The sequence below is a fragment of the Oncorhynchus masou genome, chromosome 31, assembly GCF_036934945.1.
Source record: "Oncorhynchus masou masou isolate Uvic2021 chromosome 31, UVic_Omas_1.1, whole genome shotgun sequence".
NCBI classification, from domain to species: Eukaryota; Metazoa; Chordata; class Actinopteri; order Salmoniformes; family Salmonidae; genus Oncorhynchus; species Oncorhynchus masou.
This window is the reverse complement of record NC_088242.1, coordinates 19,663,234-19,688,336: the sequence shown is the minus strand read 5'-3', so window position 1 is coordinate 19,688,336 and position 25,103 is coordinate 19,663,234. Positions and strand designations below refer to the sequence as shown.

The 25,103-nt window shown below is 45.5% G+C and overlaps 1 protein-coding gene across 1 annotated transcript in view; it reads left to right on the top strand.

The window, feature by feature from the left end:
• LOC135523526 (calmodulin-lysine N-methyltransferase-like) overlaps nt 1-25,103 on the top strand; it is a 72,656-nt gene that overhangs the window by 25,268 nt on the left and 22,285 nt on the right. Inside the window, exons 3-5 of the mRNA XM_064950276.1 lie at nt 805-868; nt 4,719-4,785; nt 11,299-11,373. Of these exons, the coding sequence (XP_064806348.1) occupies nt 805-868; nt 4,719-4,785; nt 11,299-11,373 (206 nt within the window). The remainder of the gene's footprint in view (nt 1-804; nt 869-4,718; nt 4,786-11,298; nt 11,374-25,103) is intronic.

Sequence of the window (25,103 nt, the reverse complement as noted above, 5' to 3'; positions counted from 1 at the left end):
GGGGTGAGGGAATGTTCATGGCTCTCTCTGTATTTTCTGGTGCTGAATTGGAGTGGAGGTGTGTGTGTTTTTTTGAGGGGGGGGTGACTGACATCTGATGATCTTGTCAGTGTGTCATAGAGCATTTGACAACATTGATCTTATATGAATGTGCCACACACACACACACACACACACACACACACACACACACACACACACACACACACACACATGATTTTAAAAAAGGGAAGAAAAAAGGGTGCAAACACAGAAAAGACGGGGTTGTAAAGAAGCTGAAGCAGCAGCACAAAGCTCCCTCGTCTGCGGTGCAAAGTTATATGAAGGGCATCTGGCAGGCCGAGAGCAGAGAGCAGAGTGACAGCGCGCGTGATGGCTCCGCCCGATAAACACAAACCGGCAAATGAAAGGCTCTCTGCTCGCCATCATCCCCTGTCACAATGCAATTACTGAACAGACTGATAGCAAGATAGAGGCCCACAGCTAACGGGAATGATAAAAGTATTGACTGATTTGATTGAATGATTAAAATAATGCAGACATAAAATGGAGGGAAAAGAGGATGACTGAGAAAAGGAGGGAGGGGAGGGAGGGAGAGAGAAAGGGAAGATGGAGAGGGAAGGAGAGGGAGCTGTTGAGAATGAGGCTTTGTAGATGAGGCGATGCTTCTGTCTTGTGTGTTTGGAGAGGGAGGAGAGGGAGGGGGAGTGACTAACTCTCTCTAGGGGTCTTTTGCTTTTATTTTGGGTTCTTGTCCTCTTTTTGTCTCATCTTTCACTCTGATTTCTCTCTCTCTCTTTTCAGATTGCCATTTGTGCTGACGTGAAGGAAGTTCTGTTATCAGATGGGAACGAGAAGGCTATTCAGAGTATCCTCCTCTCTCTCACTCCATCAGAGACCCAAACACAGCACTCAGCCCTGGGTCATTAGCAACCCCATAGAGACACTGTGTGTGCGTGAGCGTTTGTGGGCATGTTGGTTGTCTGTATATGTGTGTCTGTGTTTTTTTTTTTTTTTACAAGGTCAGAGAATATTACAGTTGTCTGAGAATGTGAGGGAATGTGCAGTTTCACAAAGACACACTCGGCACTCTGGTGCCCAATATCACTTAGAATCCAGCAAAACCCTTCCATACCATTTCAATCCATCCTTCTACAGTTGTGTTATATGAGTGATTGAAAGTGGTCCGTAAGACCTTGCCCCATTTGAGTGAAATAATTGCATACTATCTCAAAGTATCTCCAAATGCATGTCTTTTCAACTCACTCTCAGGGCCAAAGCCACAATGCTAGATGACTGAGCATTTAATTCAATTAAATCCAATTAAATTCAATAAAGGGGCATTCCATACAAGATTTTCACAAAGATATTTCTAATGTTTTGTATCTTCCTGAAATTAAATCCATAGAAAGGCCATTGGTGGAAGGATGCTTGGCATACCTTCGAAATCTGTATCCAAAATAGTTATTGGGAAAGAACTAATTAAAGTTGAGAAATGTGTGACATTTTAGTCTTACCCAGGCCTCCTTTAAGAAACTACAATGATGGATGACTCTGTAGATGCTAGCAAGCCATTCTAAGTGTCATTTAAATCTGTACAGTGAGCTCTGAAATTTGAGTAGTCTTTAAATGTAAATATCATAAAATGACCCTTAATTAATAGATATATATTGTTATATGTAACTCTACAAGAACATCACATTTCCAGAGTGGGCTCTGTGCTGCATTTGTTAAATGTTATGATAGGATCAGATCCAGGTCGGAGTTGTTGGGGGCATTGTTGTTGAGCAACTGGACTGCTTCATTGATTAATGTGACTTTCCTTCTGTTTGTTTTGCTTGGGGCAACGGAACGGCCTACCCAGAGGTAATGTGTCTCGTGCCCCTTCACCTGTACCCACACTGCCAGCTCCATGCTCTCTCATTGGTTTGCACTGATAGCTCCTTGCACTCTCATTGGTTAGCGCTGTCTACCCACCCTCCCCAGCCCTCTCTTCTCAATTGTACCAGCACGATAAAGAGAAATCTGTGGCTTTTACAAAAGCAGGAAACCTACACACACTAAGCTTGGACAAAATACATGGTTCAGATATAGCTGAAGAACTGCTCACCACAATGAGAAGTCATTGAATATCACGGAGGCAGTAACAATAGCATCGCTGGGCCTCTGATGACGGAAACGTACACAATTCAGAGTTGACTGCAGCTTTGTTTAAAGAGAAAAGAAAGAAGTTGGCGGGAAAGGCAGCCACAGAGATGGACAATCAGCTGTGTTGCCCAATAGGCCGCTTTCACAACATTCACAGGCTTTTTCCCCGAGAGACTATTTTTGTGTAGTCGTTCTCATAATAGAAATAGATGGAATGGTGTGATAAGTGTGAGAAAAGAGAAAGAATGGAGAGAAATAGATGAGCAGATATGGCTATTGAGAGTGGATGAAATAGAATAGGAGTTTCTCTCAATCAACACAAAACATGTACAGTAAGTACCCTCTCAAAGTCGCTTTTTCACGTTCTTAGTGTAAATATGAAGCAACTAGCATATATTATTATTTAACCGGGCCTCGCACGTACACATTGTGCCATACAGCCACATGTACACATTGTGCCATACAGCCGCACGTACACATTGTGCCATACAGCCGCACGTACACATTGTGCCATACAGCCGCACGTACACATTGTGCCATACAGCCGCACGTACACATTGTGCCATACAGCCGCACGTACACATTGTGCCATACAGCCGCACGTACACATTGTGCCATACAGCCGCACGTACACATTGTGCCATACAGCCGCACGTACACATTGTGCCATACAGCCGCACGTACACATTGTGCCATACAGCCGCCGCCACGTACACATTGTGCCATACAGCCGCACGTACACATTGTGCCATACAGCCGCACGTACACATTGTGCCATACAGCCGCACGTACACATTGTGCCATACAGCCGCACGTACACATTGTGCCATACAGCCGCACGTACACATTGTGCCATACAGCCGCACGTACACATTGTGCCATACAGCCGCACGTACACATTGTGCCATACAGCCGCACGTACACATTGTGCCATACAGCCATCCGTACACATTGTGCCATACAGCCGCACGTACACATTGTGCCATACAGCCGCACGTACACATTGTGCCATACAGCCGCACGTACACATTGTGCCATACAGCCGCACGTACACATTGTGCCATACAGCCGCACGTACACATTGTGCCATACAGCCGCACGTACACATTGTGCCATACAGCCGCACGTACACATTGTGCCATACAGCCGCACGTACACATTGTGCCATACAGCCGCACGTACACATTGTGCCATACAGCCGCACGTACACATTGTGCCATACAGCCGCACGTACAATAGACACACGCTCACCAAGCACCCTCACTCCTGACCTTGAATTACAAACAGAAAATTATTTGAAATGTTTCCTCTGTCTGATTCATGAATGTTGGCTGCTTCCCCCCTGTGTGACGACCCAGAAGGACAAATATTTTTCAGCTTACACACCCAGAACAGACAAATAAATGCACTACTAGGAATATGAGTATCTACTTACTGTATAGATGCATGTGTTTATGTGAGAACCTGTTGAATTCTTGAGTGCTTGTTAAGTGTTACTTTATTTCTGAATCCCTGTCGGTTCGAGTACTGTATTTGTGTTAGTGACTGAGAGAGTGTGTACAAGCCTGTTAGGGTTGACCTTCATTTGAATTGACCCCAACCAATCCTGTTACACCACTGTATGTGCATGGCTGTTACAGCTCGTGTGTGTGTGTGTGTGTGTGTGTGTGTGTGTGTGTGTGTGTGTGTGTGTGTGTGTGTGTGTGTGTGTGTGTGTGTGCACCACTTGGCAGTGTGTAGGATGACCTCTCCCCCAGTGCGGTGGTACTGATGAGATTACCCTGTAAGCTCCTCTCCTCCTCAGCCCATGATCCCAGTGTGCTGACTCTCTTACTACTCAGACCTGCCCTGTGTGTGTATGGTGTCTGTCCGAACATTTGTGTGTGTGGTGTCTGTCCCAAACATTTGTGTGTGTGTGTGCATGCATGTGTATGTGTAAGGGCCCATCCCTTTGATCTAGGATTGGCTCTCCATCCATCCAGCAGATACCTCTCCCTCTCGCCCCCCTCCCCCTCTCTTTCCTCTTCGCACTCTAGATTGGATTTGCTACAGCTTTTTGCTGCTTTAAAGACAGATAAATCCTAATTGAATTGCCTCAGCACCGGCCCTCCAGACAGTGTATTAATAGACCGGTTGACATCAATCAGCCTGTGTGTCATAGTGGTGATGTGGTGAGCTCCTCTCAGGCGTAGGCTACAGGTTAAAAGCCTTCTGATTGATCTGCTGGCCTTCATTAAGCCCGGCCCTGCCGTGTCTTGCCCTGCCCTGCCCTGCCCTGCCCTGCCCTGCCCTGCCCTGCCCTGCTCTGTTCAGGTCTGTTCAGGTCTGTTCTATTCTGCTCTTCTATGCTCATTTCTGCTCTGTCCTGTCAAGCATCTGTCAGTCTCTCACTTTGTCCCCGGAGTTCAGGGATGGTGTGTGTGTGCGTGCTTGCGTGCCCACAGCTGATAAGTTACCACCAAAGACCCCAAACCTGCCTAATAAAATTCTAGATCATGTCAGTAGCTGCATGTGACTAATGTTAGTTGTGAACGTGAGATGTTTAGTTGTAACCTTAACCAGGTCACCAGATGTGCGTGGAGTCATCGAGAGAAACAGGCAGGCCGGTGTCTTTGGCTCCACAGATGTTTCCAGCAGGTGAGACGTTTATCTGATAACACCTCCCTCTCTCACACCTCTCAAATCTCTCTATCACTATTACTTTAATGAAATCCATATATGGGTTCAGCTCAATAAATCACCTCAGTTATCATCACTGTGAAACAGTCATTCTTATTCCCATGTAAAATAGACTTTTGAGTGACTAAAATATCACCCATAATATTTTTGGCGGATAGAAATCTAAAAAAAATTAAATAAAATGTAGTAAGTCATTTTTCTCATGGCTTACAACCAGGAATGTTTGAAAAGAGGCTGGCATTGACTGACATCTCTTTGAAACGCCTATGTCAAGAAACTTGGATGCAGTGTTGCAGTAAAATCATCTCAAGCAAATGTGGTGAAACACAAAGCAACTCAAACAACATGGAAATTGCATCAATGATGTCAACATTTTTAAACATCCCCCATTTGGCATGTATTTTGTGATGCCATTCACAGCAGCACTAACTGATGTGTTGACATGACAACTACCTCAGAGTTTTGAACAAACCTTCCCCCCTTTTGGTCCATGCTGGCTGAAGACCTAGCTAGCCGGTAACTAGCTAACACCAGACACAGATGAAGACCTAGCTAGCCGGTAACTAGCTAACACAGACACAGATGAAGACCTAGCTAGCCGGTAACTAGCTAACACCAGACACAGATGAAGACCTAGCTAGCCAGTAACTAGCTACCACCAGACACAGATGAAGACCTAGCTAGCCGGTAACTAGCTAACACCAGACACAGATGAAGACCTAGCTAGCCAGTAACTAGCTAACACCAGACACATATGAAGACCTAGCTAGCCGGTAACTAGCTAACAGCAGACACAGGTGAAGACCTAGCTAGCCGGTAACTAGCTAACACCAGACACAGATGAAGACCTAGCTAGCCGGTAACTAGCTAACAGCAGACACAGATGAAGACCTAGCTAGCCGGTAACTAGCTAACACCAGACACAGGTGAAAGGGAAACATATAAGTATCTTTGCCAGAGATGAATAGTGTAAACTTTTTATTATGCTGAACAAAATTATAAAAGCAACATGCAAAGTCTTGGTCACATGTTTCATGAGCTGAAATAAAAGATCCCAGATATTTTCCATACGCACAAAAAACACATTTCTCAACAAAATAAGTTGCACACCTTTGTTTACATCCCTGTTAGCATTTCTCCTTTGCCAAGATAATCCATCCACCCGACAGTTGTGGCATATTAAGAAGCTGATTAAACAGCCTGATCATTACACAGGTGCACCTTGTGCTGGGGCGATAAAATGCCATTCTAAAATGTGGAGTTTTGTCACACAACACAATGCCACAGATGTGTCAAGTATTGAGGGAGCAAGGACTTTGCAGGCTGATTGCAGGAATGTCCACCTGAGCGGTTGCCAGATAATTTAATGTTCATTTCTCTACCTTAAGCCACCTCCAACTTTGTTTTAAAGATTTTGTCAGTACCTACAACCGGCCTCACAACCGCAGAACGTGTGTAACCCCGCCAGCACAGGACCTCCACATCCAGCTTCTTCACCTGCAGGATCGTCTGAGACCAACTGATGAAACTGGGTTTGCACAAATAAAGAATTTCTACACAAACTGTCAGAAACCCTCTCAAGCTGATCTGCGTGCTCTTCGTCCTCACCAGGGTTTTGACCTGACTGCAGTTTGGCATCGTAACTGACTTCAGTGTATATTTGCTGACACCCTACAGTCAAATGATGTCTCCAGTAGAGTAGGTAACTAGCTATATAAACCACGCCCCTCTGCAAACACGCCTTCTCCGATGTTGGTTACAGGGCGGTACTTATTTAAATTAGGTAAGAGAATATCATGTTACCATTGGTGTATTAAAATGAGAGTGATGTCACCCTATCCCCTTAATAATCCACCTCCTGAATCCAAGTGTTTGACATGGGGGAGGGGACCAGTAACTTTATGATCAAACTTTATCAATGTAGAAGCAACAGTCATTTTTCACACTTTGGTCATCATACTGGTTTCATACAAATATCATCACATTTCATGAAAACATGATTCTGATTGTTCATGACCTTTTAAGGCAAATAGTTACGTCTGGGTTAGGGTTAGCCATGCTTAACTGCTGCTGTTGGGGAATCAGGACTTATTACATGGTTACGGTATGTAAACCTCAAGGTATCACCCGTCCTGATTGAGGTAGAGGTAAAGGAGGTGTGTCTGTGTGTGTAAATTTATCAAAGCAGAACGATTCGGTCTAATTGGATGTCTTCATCCAGAAACCATCAACAGAACCCCCACGTCACCAGTCATTCTGTTGTACCCTGGATACAGGGATAGTTCTAGCTGAAAAACACCATTCATTACCTCCCTAAAAAGTAATTTTGTCGTTCAGCGATCTCACTTACTTGATCCGTCTCCTTCGCTTCCCCTCCTCTACTCTCCCTCCCTCGCTCTTTCCCTTGCTCCCTGCACCTCCTCCCTCCCTCGCTCTTTCTCTTGCTCCCTGCACCTCCTCCCTCCCTCGCTCTTTCTCTTGCTCCCTGCACAACCTCCCTCCCTCGCTCTTTCTCTTGCTCCCTGCACCTCCTCCCTCCCTCGCTCTTTCCCTTGCTCCCTGCACCTCCTCCCTTCCTCACTCTTTCTCTTGCTCCCTGCACCACCTCCCTCCCTCACTCTTTCTCTTGCTCCCTGCAACACCTCCCTCCCTCGCTCTTTCCCTTGCTCCCTGCACCACCTCCCTCCCTCACTCTTTCCATTGCTCCCTGGACCACCTCCCTCCCTCGCTCTTTCCCTTGCTCCCTGCACCACCTCCCTCCCTCGCTCTTTCCCTTGCTCCCTGCACTACATCCCTCCCTCACACTTTCCCTTGCTCCCTGCACCTCTTCCCTCCCTCGCTCTTTCCCTTGCTCCCTGCACCTCCTCCCTCCCTCGCTCTTTCCCTTGCTCCCTGCACCTCCTCCCTTCCTCACTCTTTCTCTTGCTCCCTGCACCACCTCCCTCCCTCAATCTTTCCCTTGCTCCCTGCAACACCTCCCTCCCTCGCTCTTTCCCTTGCTCCCTGCACCACCTCCCTCCCTCACTCTTTCCATTGCTCCCTGCACCACCTCCCTCCCTCGCTCTTTCCCTTGCTCCCTGCACCACCTCCCTCCCTCGCTCTTTCCCTTGCTCCCTGCACTACATCCCTCCCTCGCTCTTTCCCTTGCTCCCTGCACCACCTCCCTCCCTCGCTCTTTCCCTTGCTCCCTGCACTACATCCCTCCCTCACTCTTTCCCTTGCTCCCTGCACTACTTCCCTCCCTCACTCTTTCCCTTGCTCCCTGCACCACCTCCCTCCCTAACTCTTTCCCTTGCTCCCTGCACCACCTCCCTCCCTAACTCTTTCCCTTGCTCCCTGCACCACCTCCCTCCCTCCTCCTCGTGTATTTACACGGGATGATGAAGTGAAAAAGTAAACGTATAATTAGCCTGCATTACTTTGATTGTTTTCTTTTCAGATTAAACCTCCTGTCAGAACGCACGGTTTGAGAGGGGTGAAGGTCGCCCCGCGATTGGATGAGGGGGGATTGCTTTTCTCAAGTCACTGAATAAAAAGCAGGCGCGGGCCCCCTGCCGGGAGATGAGATTGTATTTCCACAAGACATAATTTTTGTTTACTGAGTGTTAATAATGGTTTATTAATAATCCCATTTGGCTGTCTGGGGCCTGGACCCGATCTCTTGAGAGAGAAAGACAGAGAGACAGACAGAGACAGAGAGAAAAAAAAGAGTCAAGTGTTTAACTGGCTGAAGAGATGGGGAGATGGAAAGGAGAAGGAAGGAAGGAAGACGTAGTGACCACAGGCGGGGCGTGGATAGTGTATAGGAGGGGGCTGTCAGGAGCTGGGGCTAGAGACTGTACAATAACATTAATAGCAGGAGCAGCCCTTGCGGTACAATACAGTAGTACTGATGAAGCTCCTGTAGACATGGAGAGTACCTGTCAGTGGTCACAGCAGTCGTAGTACTAGCAGTGGGATTCCTGGGCTGAGACAATCGAGCTGTTGATTTCAGGTGTCATGTCAGATAGGGCTCTCTCTGAGAGGTCTGACGAGGTGTGTTTTACCTCTGTGCACTGAGGCACACACACAGTGGGGGGCGTTGAGACGCCAGGGGACAACACACTGAGAAGGGAAGAAAGGAGGGAGGAAGGGAGCAGGACAAAGGGAAAGGGAGCATAACTTATGTTTAATGGAGAATGAGCATATTTGTACCTGATTGTGTGTCCGTAAACGATAATTAGTTACCCTACAGTATGTTACTCTCCCCTAAGCCCTTTGCCATTCTAAAAATACTCCAGTATCCCTGCACATTTTAAATGTGGTATTGGCACTGACCCTGTATATAGCTTCCTCTCTTATTTCTCATGTTTTCTTTATTATATACAATAGCAGTCAAAATAACACCTATGGAATTATGTAGTAACCAAAAAAGTGTTAGACAAATCCAAATATAGTTGAGATTCTTCAAAGTAGCCACCCTTTGTCTTGATGACAGCTTTGCACACTCTTGGCATTCTTTCAACCAGCTTCACCTGGAATGCTTTTCCAACAGTCTTGAAGGAGTTCCCACATATGCTGAGCACTCGTTGGCTGCTTTTACTTTACTCTGCAGTCCAACTCATCCCAAACCATCTCAATTGGGTTGAGGTCGGGTGATTGTGGAAGCCAGGTCACCTGATGCAGCACTCCATCACTCTCCTTCTTGGTCAAATAGCCCTTACACAGCCTATAGGTGTGTTGGGTCATTGTCCTGTTGAAAAACAAATAATAGTCCCACTCAGTGCAAACCAGGTGGGATGGTGTATCGCTGCAGAATGCTGTGGTAGCCATGCTGGCTAAGTGTGCCTTGAATTCTAAATAAATCACTGACAGTGTCACCAGCAAAGCAGAGAGACTCTTGTTTTGTGGGTACTATTTAATGAATCTGTCAGTTGAGGACTTGTGAGATGTCTGTTTCTCAAACTAGACATTCTAATGTACTTGTCCTCTTGCTCAGTTGTGCACTGGGGTCTCCCACTCTTTCTATTCTGGTTAGAGCCAGTTTGCACTGTTCTGTGAAGGGAGTAGTACACAGCGTTGTACGGGATCTTCAGTTTCTTGACAATTTCTCGCATGGAATAGCCTTCATTTCTCAGAACAAGAATAGACTGACGAGTTTCAGAAGAAAGTGCTTTGTTTCTGGGCATTTTGAGCCTTTACTCGAACCCACAAATGCTGATGCTCCAGATACTCAACTAGTCTCAACTAGTCTTATTGCTGCTTAATCAGAACAACAGTTTTCAGCTGTGCCTACATAATTGCAAAATGGTTTTCTAATGGTCAGTTAGCCTTTTAAATTGATAAACTTGGATTAGCTAACACAACGTGCCATTGGAACACAGGAGTGATGGTTGCTGATAATGGGCCTCTGTCTGCCGTTTCCAGCTACAATATTCATTTACAACATTAACAATGTCTACACTGTATTTCTGATCAATTTGATGTTATTTTAATGGACAAAAAATAGCTTATCTTTCAAAAACAAGGACATTTCTAAGTGACCCCAAATTTTTGAACGATGGTGTATATACTGAACAAAAATATACTGAACAAAACTTTTAACACTACATTCAACAATTTTACTGAGTTACAGTTCATACAAGGAAGTCAGTCATTTGAAATAAATGCATTAGGCCCTAAACTATGGATTCCACATTACTGGGTAGGGGCACAGCCATGCATGGGCCTGGGAGGGCATAGGCCCACCCACTCACAAAAGAGCTTTATTACAGACATAAATACTCTTCAACTTCATCAGCTTTCCGGGTTGCTGGTCTCAGACGATTCCGCAGGTGAAGTAGCTGGATGTGGAGGTCCTGGGCTGGCACGGTTACACGTGGTGTGCGGTTGTGAGGCCGGTTGGACATACTGCCAACTTCTCTAAAATTACATTGGAGGTGGCATATGGTAGAGAAATTAACATTCAACTCCCTGACAACAGCTCTGGTGGACATTCCTGCAGTCAGCATGCCAATTCCATACTCCACCAAAGCTTGAGACATCTGTGGCATTGTGTTCTGTGACCAAAGTCTACATCTTAGAGTGGCCTTTTCTGATCCCCAGCACAAGGTGCACCTGTGTAATGATCATGATGTTTAATCAGCGTTTTCATATGCCACACCTTTCAAGTGGATGGATTATCTTGGCAACGGAGAACTGCTCTCTAACCTGAATGTAAACAAAGTTGTCCACAAAATTGGAGAGAAATAATATTTTTGTCTATATAGATATTTTTTTCAGCTCATGAAACATGGGACCAACACTTTACGTGTTGCGTTTATATTTTGTTCAGTGTATATATATATCTATATTCGTTTTTTAAGGAATTACTTTTATTAGGTATACTATTTTGATATTGATTATTGCACTGTTGTGTAGAGCTTGAAAGTTAAGCATTTCACTGTACTTTTGCATGTGACAATAAAACTTGAACTTCTACCCATCCTACAGAGTGGTCAGGTGGGACTGTGAAACAGATGTCACAGCGCTGGAGGGACACTTTGACATCGTCATGTGCGCAGACTGGTAGGTACAGCCGCCAATGACCCCTGATGCCCCTGGCGAGTTGCAAGCGGGCTCTCGGCTGGGCACACCCACGAAGTTCACAACTTACCCCTCTACACACACACACGTACATACATACTGTACATACATACAGACGTACACACACACCTCGTGGCAGACTGACGTGGCTACTTTATTATTTCTGCTCCTGTGACAGTTATCAGAAGGGCTCCATCAGACAGCCCCTCTCCCCGGGTTATTTCCCCTAGGTTGACTCCGAGAGGCATTTACATTTTGACAAAATTGCCTATTTTTCATGCTTGGCGTCCCAGCAAATGGATGACTTAGGCAAATTGCAAATAATTACGCCTTGGCGAAAAAGAGAGAGAGATGAGGAGAGAGCAAAAGACAGAGAGAGAATGAAAGGGAAAGGGAGTGGGGGAATAGAAAGGAGCAACACAAACATCTCAATTAGCTCCAGCTCCTTAACACAGATCTTAGTGCTGATCAGGAAATGAAGAGCTCTCCCTTTCTCTCTCTTTATCCCTCGCTCTCCTCTCATCATCTCATCTCAGTCCCACATCTGTTTCTGTGTGTTTTGTTTTCCCCTCTCCTCTGTCTCTCCTGCTCTCTGTCCATCCTGTTGATGTCAACTTTTTGGGGTCAGCTTTTTGTAGAGCCCAAAACCTAATCTTGTGGTTTCTCACAAAGTTTAGTTATACAGACTGGATTCAAATATGTACAATATTTTCAAATATATGCTTGATGGCCCTGAGACATCTTTATCCAACATACCTCTAGATCAGGAAAGGGACTATCTGGAATTCCTGTCGCTCAGTGTTCCTCAATCCACTCAATGTAAGGAGCGCTATAGCTAACTCAAGTGTAAGTGTAGCTGTGAATAATCCAGAAAAAGAAGGGATACTCTAATGACAGGGATCCTATGATAAAGATTCTTCCTGGTTCTTACACCTCACTTCTAGTCTCCATCATCAATCTACACCATCTGTCTGCCACTCACATAGAGTAGTACGAGCTAGAAATCCCTCCAAAAGTGTCTGAAACGCTTGACCTGTGCCCACCCAGGAGGGGAACATGGCTCTCAGCCCGTCTCATTTCTATGATACGTTTATGACCTCCTAGATAAGTGGAGCATTAGGAAAGTTAGCATTATTCTAATGTCACACAGATTTCAGGTAATGGGCAGGTGAAATGAACAGCTGTACAGAGTGGGTAATAGGGGATACTTTGTGTGGTGTGTGTGTGCGTGTGTCTGTGTGCGTGTGGTGTGTGTACGTGTCTGTGCGTGCCTCTGTGTTGATGCATCATTTTTTCATGTGTGTGTTTGCATAAGTGTGTGTATGTCGGTGTATGTTTGTGAGTGCATCATTGTGTAAGTGTGTGTGTCTGCCTGGTGTGGAAGTGGCCGTTTCGACTGTCGCTCTGTGCGCCCGGGCGACCGGTGTGTAATTGTCGTGGTCAGGAACGAGACAGAGTGATGGCTGAGCGATTAACGAGCGGAGCGCGGCAGGCTGACGATCACCTGCGAAAAGGTCAACAGCCACACTTCTCCTCCAATTAATTATAGTCTTTCAGACAATGGCGCTGCAGCAGAGAGCCCACTGACTGCTGGAGGAGAGAACAGACCTCTCACATACAGATATACTGTACACACACGTATGCACACAGTCACACACACGCGCACGTACACACACTTATGCACACGCACTCACACACACGCGCACGTACACACACTTATGCACACGCACAAACGCAGACAATCACACATTCACACATACATGGAGAGTGGACACTGACTGAGGAGAGAGACATGTACAGACACAGAAACACATGGAAACATACTGCACACATGTATAGCAGGAAGAATGGCACTGCATGTGGTGTTTGGTGGAGCTCATGACCTAAGAGGTTGAAATAGAATTGGCTTTGTGGATTGTTCATTTAAGGGAGGGAATGATCATGAAAAGAAGTATCTGTAGCCAAACGTTGTCTTTAGGGTGCATAGAATGAGACACCTGCTCACACAGACAGCATATGTGAAGAGGTGTGTTTGAGCATGTGTGTGTGTGTGTGTGGCACTGTAGAAGAAGAAAATGATCACACACTGGTGTGTTGCTGTGCTGGGATTCCTGCAGAGACGTGTGTGTGTGTGTGTGTGTGTGTGTGTGTGTGTGTGTGTGTGTGTGTGTGTGTGTGTGTGTGTGTGTGTGTGTGTGTGTGTGTGTGTGTGTGTGTGTGTGTGTGTGTGTGTGAGTGAGAGACACTATGTCTGCTTGGCGACTAGGACACTGGCACGTCTGCTGGCTCCTCTAAGCTGCCCATGTGTGGGCATGAAGATAAAGCCCTTTGTGTGTTCACCATTGCTCGGTGTTTGTGTGTGTCATCATTGTGTCTTATACAGTCACACACACAGTCTATTTTGTATCCTTTTTGAATCTCTGTTCTCCCTGATTGACTCATTTCTATCCAAATACTGATAATTGACCCTACTTTGTTATATACATCCACCTGTGAGTAAGCCAGGTGTACGTGTCTGTGTCAATGCGTGCGAGGGTGTGTGTGTGTGTGTGTGTGTGTGCAGGGACTGGGGTGGGCTTACTTTTTAGAAATCCCTTTCATTTCACAAAAAGCATTGCATCAGCCGCAGCCACAGAAGAATTAGTGATATGCAATAAACAAATAACACAATGCAACATCTGTAAAAAAAAAAAAAAAAAAAAAGCCTGGCTCAAAAAAGGGAGGGTTTTTACTCTAATCGTCAGTAGCGTCAATCATCTGATTAGAGTAAGCAGCTAAGCAACACCCTATGATTTTCCACCAGTCATTTAGTAAATGCATTCCTGTCACTGTGTCCTAATGGGTCAATGGATCCTTCAGGTTTCACTGTACAGATGAAGTTAATGCTGCCAGGATTAGTCCAAAATTTTGTGCGGAAGTCGGGTCATAGCCACAGTCCCTGCCCGTACACACACACACACACACACACACACACACACACACACACACACACACACACACACACACACACACATACACATACACATACACATACACACACACACATACACACACTGAGATCACACCTCAAGCTTGGTCAAATGACACACACCACAAGGTAACCGTCCTAGATTATCAGCAGTGAGTCACTTGTCGGGAATATTTAAGTCACTCACATTCGCTTCTCAGGCCATCCCAAAAGAACCCAGACTACATCCTCAATTGCTCCCTGCATGCGCACGCACACCCATATTCCAGTCCACCCATTTCTACTCTGTTGTTCTCACCATGTCATCCCATTTGGCCCCCGGGGCGATAAGAGATGGATCTGGGTTAATATACTTCTGTAATGCACTACTGCTGCTATTTATAGAGCCTTGCTAAGTGGCCTTGTTTTTCTTGGAGCGTCTTGGAGTGCCGGGAGAATACCTAGGACAGGACAGGACAGCCCTGTATCCAATCCAAAGAGGCTTTGAGTGGTCAGGATATACTGTAGTGCCCCATAAGGAGACAGATGAGAAGTATTGAGAGTATTATCCAGTCAATGTGTGATACACAGGGACATTGTGATTTGTTCTGTCTATAGAAAAAGAATCCCAAGTAATTATAATTCCATGGTTCCTTTCCTATCATGTTATGAGAGAGAATGTGTTCCAATAGGCCCAAATTACTACCTGTTCATGTCTCCTTTTCTCCACTGCGACTGATAGGTAAACGCACTAAATGCCTTTGCATTTTATATAGCCTTTTCATTAATCAGGTCCTCTGAGCTAAGTGATCAGGAAGGGAAGAGGACAGATAGAGGAGGCTATTAAAGAGTATTAGTAGACATGACAGATGTGGGATTTTAATTTGAACAGTTTCTCACAGCAGGAAAATAATCCTGGAGCAACAGGAAATGTGAATTATTGTGTGGATAATTATAATTAATGGACAGGAAATATCCTGCAACAACAGGGTGATCAAATTAAGATCCTATGTTGTACATACATTTATATATAATTTCCTAAATGGACACTTTACTTGATTAGTCTAAGAAAAGATTGGATTGTATGTAGTGTATGTATGTATGTATGTACAGTGCCTTGCGAAAGTATTCGGCCCCTTGAACTTTGCGACCTTTTGCCACATTTCAGGCTTCAAACATAAAGATATAAAACTGTATTTTTTGTGAAGAATCAACAACAAGTGGGACACAATCATGAAGTGGAACAACATTTATTGGATATTTCAAACTTTTTTAACAAATCAAAAACTGACAAATTGGGCGTGCAAAATTATTCAGTTTTATATATATACAGTTTATATACAGTTTTATATCTTTATGTTTGAAGCCTGAAATGTGGCAAAAGGTCGCAAAGTTCAAGGAGGCCGAATACTTTCGCAAGGCACTGTGTGTGTGTGTGTGTGTGTGTGTGTGTGTGTGTGTGTGTGTGTGTGTGTGTGTGTGTGTGTGTGTGTGTGTGTGTGTGTGTGTGTGTGTGTGTGTGTGTGTGTGTGTGTGTGTGTGTATACGTACGTACAGTGGGACAAAAAAGTATTTAGTCAGCCACCAATTGTGCAAGTTCTCCCACTTAAAAAGATGAGAGAGGCCTGTACACTTCAACTATGACAGACAAAATGAGAAGAAAATCACATTGTAGGATTTTTATTTTTATTTATTTGCAAATTATGGTGGAAAATAAGTATTTGGTCACCTACAAACAAGCAAGATATCTGGCTCTCACAGACCTGTAACTTCTTCTTTAAGAGGATCCTCTGTCCTCCACTCGTTACCTGTATTAATGGCACCTGTTTGAACTTGTTATCAGTATAAAAGACACCTGTCCACAACCTCAAACAGTCACACTCCAAACTCCACTATGGCCAAGACCAAAGAGCTGTCAAAGGACACCAGAAACAAAATTGTAGACCTGCACCAGGCTGGGAAGATTGAATCTGCAATAGGTAAGCAGCTTGGTTTGAAGAAATCATCTGTGGGAGCAATTATTAGGAAATGGAAGACATACAAGACCACTGATAATCTCCCTCGATCTGGGGTCCACGCAAGATCTCACCCCGTGGGGTCAAAATGATCACAAGAACGGTGAGCAAAAATCCCAAAACCACACGGGGGGACCTAGTGAATGACCTGCAGAGAGCTGGGACCAAAGTAACAAAGCCTACCATCAGTAACACACCACACCGCCAGGGACTCAAATCCTGCAGTGCCAGACGTGTCCCCCTGCTTAAGCCAGTACATGTCCAGGCCCATCTGAAGTTTGCTAGAGAGCATTTGGATGATCCAGAAGAAGATTGGGAGAATTTCATATGGTCAGATGAAACCAAAATATAACTTTTTGGTAAAAACTCAACTCGTCGTGTTTGGAGGACAAAGAATGCTGAGTTGCAGCCAAAGAACACCATACCTACTGTGAAGCATGGGGGTGGAAACATCATGCTTTGGGGCTGTTTTTCTGCAAAGGGACCAGGACGACTGATCCGTGTCAATGAAAGAATGAATGGAGCCATGTATCGTGAGATTTTGAGTGAAAACCTCCTTCCATCAGCAAGGGCATTGAAGATGAAACGTGGCTGGGTCTTTCAGCATGACAATGATCCCAAACACACCTCCCGGGCAACGAAGGACTGGCTTCGTAACAAGCATTTCAAGGTCCTGGAGTGGCCTAGCCAATCTCCAGATCTCAACTCCATAGGAAATCTTTGGAGGGAGTTGAAAGTCTGTGTTGCCCAGCAACAGCCCCAAAACATCACTGCTCTAGAGGAGATCTGCATGGAGGAATGGGCCAAAATACCAGCAACAGTGTGTGAAAACCTTGTGAAGACTTACAGAAAACGTTTGACCTCTGTCATTGCCAACAAAGGGTTTATAACAAACTATTGAGATACATTTTTGTTATTCACCAAATACTTATTTTCCACCATAATTTGCAAATAAATTCATAAAAAATCCTACAATGTGATTTTCTGGATTTATTTCCTTCTCATTTTGTCTGTCATAGTTGAAGTGTACCTATGATGAAAATGACAGGCCTCTCATCTTTTCAAGTGGGAGAACTTGCACAATTGGTGGCTGACTAAATACTTTTTTGCCCCACTGTATGTATGTATGTATACAGTATACAGTACCAGTCAAGAGTTTGGATACTCTTACCCATTCAAGGGTTTTTATTTACTTTTACTATTTTCTACATTCTACATTGAAACTATGAAATAACACATGAAATCATGTAGTAACCAAAAAAGTGTTAAACAAATGAAAATATATTTTATTTTTGAGATTCTTCAAAGTAACCACCCTTTGCCTTGATGACTGCTTTGCAAACTATTGGCATGTTGGGTCCTTGTCCGGTTGAAAAACAAATGATAGACCCACTAAGCTCAAATCAGATGGGATGGCGTATCTCTGCATCTCACAGATACGGCAATTGGATCCAAAAATCTCACATTTGGACATCAGGGCAAAGGACAGATTTCCACCATTCTAATGTCCATTGCTCATGTTTCTTGGGCCAAGCAATTCTCTTCTTATTTATTATTGGTGTCCTTTAGTAGTGGTTTCTTTTCAGCAATTTGACCATGAAGGCCTGATTTACGCAGTCTCCTCTGAACAGTTGATGTTGAGATGTGTCTGTTACTTGAACTCTGTGAAGCATTTATTTGGGCTGCAATCTGAGGTGCAGTTAACTCTAATGAACGTATCCTCTGCAGCAGAGGTAAACTCTGGGTCTTCCTTTCCTGTGGTGGTCCTCATGAGAGCCAGTTTCATCATAGCACTTGATGGTTTTTGCGACTGCAATTGAAGTAACGTTCAAAGTTCTAGAAATGTTCCATATTGACTGACCTTCAGGTCTTCAAATAATGGTGGACTGTCATTTCTCTTTGCTTATTTGAGCTGTTCTTGCCATAATATGGACTTGGTCTTTTACCAAATAGGGCTATCTTCTGTATACCCACCCCTACCTTGTCACAACACAACTGATTGGCTCAAACGCATTAAGAAGGAAAGAAATTCCAGAAATTAAGTTTTAACAAGGCACACCTGTTAATTGAAATGCATTCCAGGTGACTACCTCATGAAGCTGGTTGAGAGAATGCCAAGAGTGTGCAACGCTGCCATCAAGGTAAAGGATGGCTATATTTTGATTTGTTTAACACTTTTTTTGGTTACTACAGTTCATGATTCCATATGTGTTATTTCATAGTTTTGATTTCTTCACTATTATTCTACAATGTAGAAAATAGTACAAATAAATATAAACCCTTGAATGAGTAGGTGCCCAAATGTTTGACTGGTACTGTATACACAGTGCATTTGGAAGGTATTCTGACAACTTTACTTTTTCCACATTTTGTTACGTTACAGCCTTATTTTAAAATGGATTTAAAAAATTAAAAATATCATCAATCTACACACAATACCCCATAATTAAAATTTTAAAAATGTTTTTTTATACATTTTTGCACTCTTATTAAAAATTTAGAACAGAGAAATCTTTAAACCCTTTGATATGAGACTCGAATTTGAGCTCATCCTGTTTCCATTGATCATCCTTGGGATGTTTCTTCAACTTGGTTGGAGTCCACCTGTGGTAAATTCAATTGAATGAACATGATTTGGAAAGGCACACACCTGTCTATATAAGGTCCCACAGTTGACTCTGCATGTCAGAGAAAAACTAAGCCATGAGGTCGAAGGAATTGTCTGTAGAGCTCCAAGACAAGATTGTATCGAGGCACAGATCTGGAGAAGGGTAGCAAAAAATGTCTATAGCATTGAAGGTCCCCATGAACACAGTGGCCTCCATCATAAATGGTAGAAGTTTGGAACCACCAAGAGTCTTCCTAGAGCTGGCCGCCCGGCCAAACTGAACAATCGGGGGAGAAGAGCCTTGGTCAGGGAGGTAATCAAGAACCCCATGGTCACTCTGACAGAGCTCCGGAGTTTCTCTGTGGAGATGGGAGAACCTTCCAGAAGGACAACCATCTCTGCAGCATTCCACCAATAAAAAAAACTGTTTTTGCTTTGTCATTATGGGTTATTGTGTGTAGATTGATAACTTTGTAACGTAACAAAATGTGGAAAAAGTCAAGGGGTCTGAATACCTTTCAAATGCATTGTATACTTAACTCAGTTGCGTTTATATATTTTGTTAAAGTTCATATGAGGAAATCAGTCAATTTAAATAAATAAATTAGGCCCAATCTATGGATTTCACATGACTGGGAATTTGTTGGTCAGAGATACCTTTAAAAAATGGGCCTCATCACTGTATTTTTGGGCATTCAATTTGCCATCGATAAAATGCAATTGTGTTCAGTGTCCGTAGCGTTTGCCTGCCCATAACATAACCTCATCGTCACCATGGGGCACTCTGTTCACAACGTTGACATCAGCAAACCGCTCGCCCACACGATGCCATACACATGTTCTTTGGTTGCGAGGCCGGTTGGACATACTGCCAAATTCTCTAAAGCAACTTTGGATGCGGCTTTATGGAGAGAAATTAACATTCAATTCTCTAGCAACGGCTCTGGTGGACATTCCTACAGTTAGCATGCCAATTGCACGCTCCCTCAACGTGAGATATCTGTGGCATTGTGTTGTGTGACACAACTGCACATTTTCGAGTGGCCATTTATTGTCCCCAGCACAAGGCGCACCTGTGTAATGATCATGCTGTTCAATCAGCTTCTTGATATGCCACATCTGTCAGGTGGATGGATTATCTTGGCAAAGGACAAATGATCACTAACAGGGATGTAAATACATTTGTGCACAAATTTTGAGAGAAATCAGCTATTTGTGCGTATGTAACATTTCTGTGAAACGTGGGACCAACACTTTACATTTTGTGTTTATATTTTTGTTCAGTATACTGTATAGTACACTACATGACGAAAAGTATGTGGACACCTGATTTTCGAACATCTCACTTCAAAATTATGGGCATAAATATAGAGTTTGTTCCCCCCGTTGCCACACTCTTCTTATTTGGCTTTCCACTAGATGTTGGAACATTGCTGCGGGAACTTGCTTCCATTCAGCCACAAGAGCATTATTGAGGTCGGGCACTGATGTTGGGCAATTAAGCCTGGCTCATAGTTGGCATTCCAATTCATCCCAAAGGTGTTCAATGGGTTTGAGGTCAGGCCATTCAAGTTGTTCCACACCGATCTCAGCAAACTATTTCTATATGGACCTCGCTTTGTGCACGGGGGCATTGTCATGCTTAAATAGGAATGGGCCTTCCCCAAACTGTTGCTACAATGTTGGAAGCACACTATTCTCTAGAATGTTATTGTATGCTGTTAAGATTAACCTTCATTGAAACTAAGGGGCCCGAATAATGAAAAACAGCCCCAGACCCTTATTCCTCCTCCACCAAACATTACAGTTGGCACTATGCATTGGGGCAGGTAGCGTTCTCCTGGCATCCGCCAAACCCAGATTAATCCGTCGGACTGCCAGATGGTGAATCCAGAGAAAGCATTTCCACTGCTCCAGAGTCCAATGGTGGCGAGCTTTACACCACTCCAGCCGACATTTGGCATTGCTCATGGTGATCTTCAGCTTGTGTGCGGCTGCTCGGCCATGGAAAACCATTTCATGAAGCTCCCAACGAACATTTATTGTGCTGACGTTACATCCAGAGGCAGTTTGGAACTCGGTAGTGAGTGTTGCAAACGAGTACAGACAACTTTTACGTGTTACATGCTTTAGCACTCAGCCGTTCCGTTTTGTGAGCTTGTGTGGCCTACCACTTCGCGGCTGAGCCGTTGTTACTCCTAGACGTTTCCACTTCACAATAACAGCACTAACAGTTGACTGGGGAAGCTGTAGCAGTGCAGAAATTTGACGAACTGACTTGTTGGAAAGGTGGCATCCTATAGCGGTGCCACGTTGAAAGTCACTGAGCTCTTCAGTAGGGCAATTCTACTGCCAATGTTTGTCTGTGGAGATAGGATGGCTGTGTGCTCGATTTTATACACCTGTCAGCAATGGGTTTGGTGGAAATAGCCAAATCCACTAGGGGTGTCCACATACTTTTGTATATATAGTGTGTATCAGATAACTGGTGGGTTAGGTTCAGATAAAGGGGAAGTAGTGGAAGTGTCTCGGAGTATGTTTAGAGGGGTGGGGTGCCCCGCTGACCAGGGGAAGGGGACAGAGAGAGTGGCAGAGACCGGGTAGACTGCCCACCCCTCGCCTCCCCTCCCTAAGGCCCAACCTCCATTGTTCAGCAGTGACCCCACCCGCACAAAACAGGGGGGGTCACCAGTTCACCATATAATGAACCTGATTTGAGGTCAGAGGTCACGACCCCAACGTATGTTAGACGTCGTCATTTCTAAACTCACATTCTTACTCACCACACACACAATCTGCTCCCGTTACAAAAGACAGGTCAATGGAAGCATTATGTCATTGTGGTCAATAGACTAGAAAGTGTTTTTACAAACTCAAACTTGTATAACCTTCACATCTGTGTCCTTACAATGGATTTGTGAAGTGACATTTCTTGTAAAGCAAGAAAATGAGTCTGAAACCATCTTAGATAAGTGTGGGAAGTGATTAGTGGAACAATGAGACTGAAAAAGGAGAGGAAAACTAGAAGCTTTATCTCATCTGTACAAAACAGTACAAGGGCCTTATCATCACCCATCTGCATGAAATCCCTATTCTCTACAGCGGCCTATCCCCTACATATCACCAACTATACCAAAGCCCTGTTCTCTACATGTATTACCTCAGCACCCCACATAACACCCATATAGACTAAGGTCGGAGTTCACTCAGGAAGCTGATCTGGTGTTTTCCCATTGGAGGGAGCCAGAGATACCTCAGAGATAGACTATTACTACTGAGCCTTACTGTATCTCCTTCTGCTGGTACAGCCTGCTTCCTGTTACCAGCACAGAGAGGGACTTTCTTTCTCCATAGATGGAGGTCAATGTATCCTTCCACATACAGTACATGTCCACGAATGTACTCTCACTGTTTCCCAAAGCATTATTAATCTCATCACACTGAGGCTAAGTGCCCACTGTGATGCACTGTCCTGCCCCCTGTTTTGTTACTGAAATCAAGTGTATTTATTTTATTGTTTTATTCCAGTCTGGAAATCAAAACCCAGGTCACAATGTTCTGTGTGTGATAAGGGACACAGTCAGGCCCATCAGTCGGGTCAGTCAGTCAGGCCATGCTGTGCACCGCTCCACTCCATCCCGCTCTGCTCCCCTCTCCTCAAGCCTGCACCGCTCCCCTCTCCTCCATCCTGCACCGCTCCCCTCTGCACCATCCTGCACCGCTCCCCTCTGCTCCATCCTGCACCACTCCCTCTCTGCTCCATCCTGCACCGCTCCCCTCTCCTCCATCCCGCTCTGCTCCCCTCTCCTCCATCCTGCACCGCTCCCCTCTGCACCATCCTGCACCGCTCCCCTCTGCACCATCCTGCACCGCTCCCCTCTGCATCACCCCGCTCCGCTCCCCTCTCCACCATCCTGCACCGCTCCCCACCCCCTCTCCTCCATCCTGCACCACTCCCATCTCCTCCATCCTGTACCGCTCCCCTCTGCACCATCCTGCACCGCTCCCCTCTCCTCCATCCGGCACCGCTCCCCTCTGCACCACCCCGCTCCGCTCCCCTCTCCTCCATCCTGCACCACTCCCATCTCCTCCATCCTGTACCGCTCCCCTCTCCTCCATCCTGCACCGCTCCCCACCCCTCTCCTCCATCCTGCACCACTCCCATCTCCTCCATCCTGTACCGCTCCCCTCTCCTCCATCCTGTACCGCTCCCATCTCCTCCATCCTGCACCACTCCCTCTCTGCTCCATCCTGCACCGCTCCCCTCTCCTCCATCCCGCTCTGCTCCCCTCTCCTCCATCCTGCACCGCTCCCCTCTGCACCATCCTGCACCGCTCCCCTCTCCTCCATCCGGCACCGCTCCCCTCTGCACCACCCCGCTCCGCTCCCCTCTCCTCCATCCTGCACCACTCCATCTCCTCCATCCTGTACCGCTCCCCTCTCCTCCATCCGGCACCGCTCCCCTCTGCACCACCCCGCTCCGCTCCCCTCTCCTCCATCCTGCACCACTCCCATCTCCTCCATCCTGTACCGCTCCCCTCTCCTCCATCCTGCACCGCTCCCCTCTGCACCACCCCGCTCCGCTCCCCTCTCCTCCATCCTGCACCACTCCCATCTCCTCCATCCTGTACCGCTCCCCTCTCCTCCATCCTGTACCGCTCCCCTCTCCTCCATCCTGCACCGCTCCCCTCTGCACCATCCTGCACCGCTCCCCTCTGCACCATCCTGCACCGCTCCCCTCTGCACCATCCTGCACCGCTCCCCTCTGCACCATCCTGCACCGCTCCCCTCTCCTCCATCCGGCACCGCTCCCCTCTCCTCCATCCGGCACCGCTCCCCTCTCCTCCATCCTGCACCGCTCCCCTCTCCTCCATTCCGCTCTGCTCCATCCCGCTCCGCTCCACACGGATTTCCTACAGAAGAGACAGATTTGCATAGGGAAGGTCACCAGCTAACGTGATTGGAAAGTTTCCCCCAGATTGCAGCGCTGCGAGCCAGTAGGGGCTTTGTGTTGGATTATGCTAGATCTGGGTTGTATTGTTGCATTTAGTCAAATTACTTTAGCACTCATTTGGGATAATATTGGTCCTGACAGAGGCTATTGTGATTAGAGTGACGGCTGCTTTGGGTGTGATTGGAGGGGGAGGGTGAGGGGGGTGACTGAAGCCCAGCATGGTGCTGATCTGACCGTGAGTGCGTTACCAGGGTGATCACCGTAGGCAACGAGGCGTGCATGAACACAAGTCTGTTTCCTCTTCTCATCTCCTGCTCAATGACGCTCCTGTCACCCGTCTCCCCAAAGAGAGGACAAACATGAGTGGCCACGTTAACACACACACAGTCTCTGTCTGTCAAACTCACTCACTCTCACTCATATTTGAATACAATTACACTCCACTTTCTCACACAGGTTTAATCTCTTAAATCTTAATATCACCTTTATATTCCTTATATTCTCATCTGAATTTAAACAATTTATCTTAACTCCTCCTACAAACAGGCAGATACAGTATACGATCTCATTCCAAGCCCTCCACCTTAGTCTTGCCATCTCTTTTTAAATCTCTCACTCCGTTTCATCTAAAGGAGTTTTACATACATTGCACCAGTGTTCAATGATCTGATAATGGTCATTGCTGAGTAATGACATATGATAGCTTGTTGAGTTCCCTTAGACTTGCAAAAAACTCCAACAATTATTCAAATGTCACTAGGTTTGTACCGTTTTATATCATGTCACTGTTGAGGTTTGGGGATTAAAATGATGGCTGTTACTTGTAAATTATATAACCCCCCCCCCCCCCCCCGTTTTGCCATCAGAACAGCCTCAATTCGATGGGGCATGAACTCTACAAGGTGTAGAAAGCGTTCCACAGGGATGCTGGCCCGTGTTGACTCCGATACTTTCACTGTTGTGTCAAGTTAGCTTGGTGGTGGACCATTCTTGATACAAACAGGAAACTGTTGAGCGTGAAAAGCCCAGCAGCATTGCAGTTCTTGACACAAACCCAGTGCGCCTGGCACCTTCTACCATACCCCATTCTAAGGCACATCAATATTTTGTTTTGCACATTCACCCTCTGAATGGCACACATACACAATCCATGTCTCAGTTGTCTCAAGGCTTCCTTTGTTAACCGGT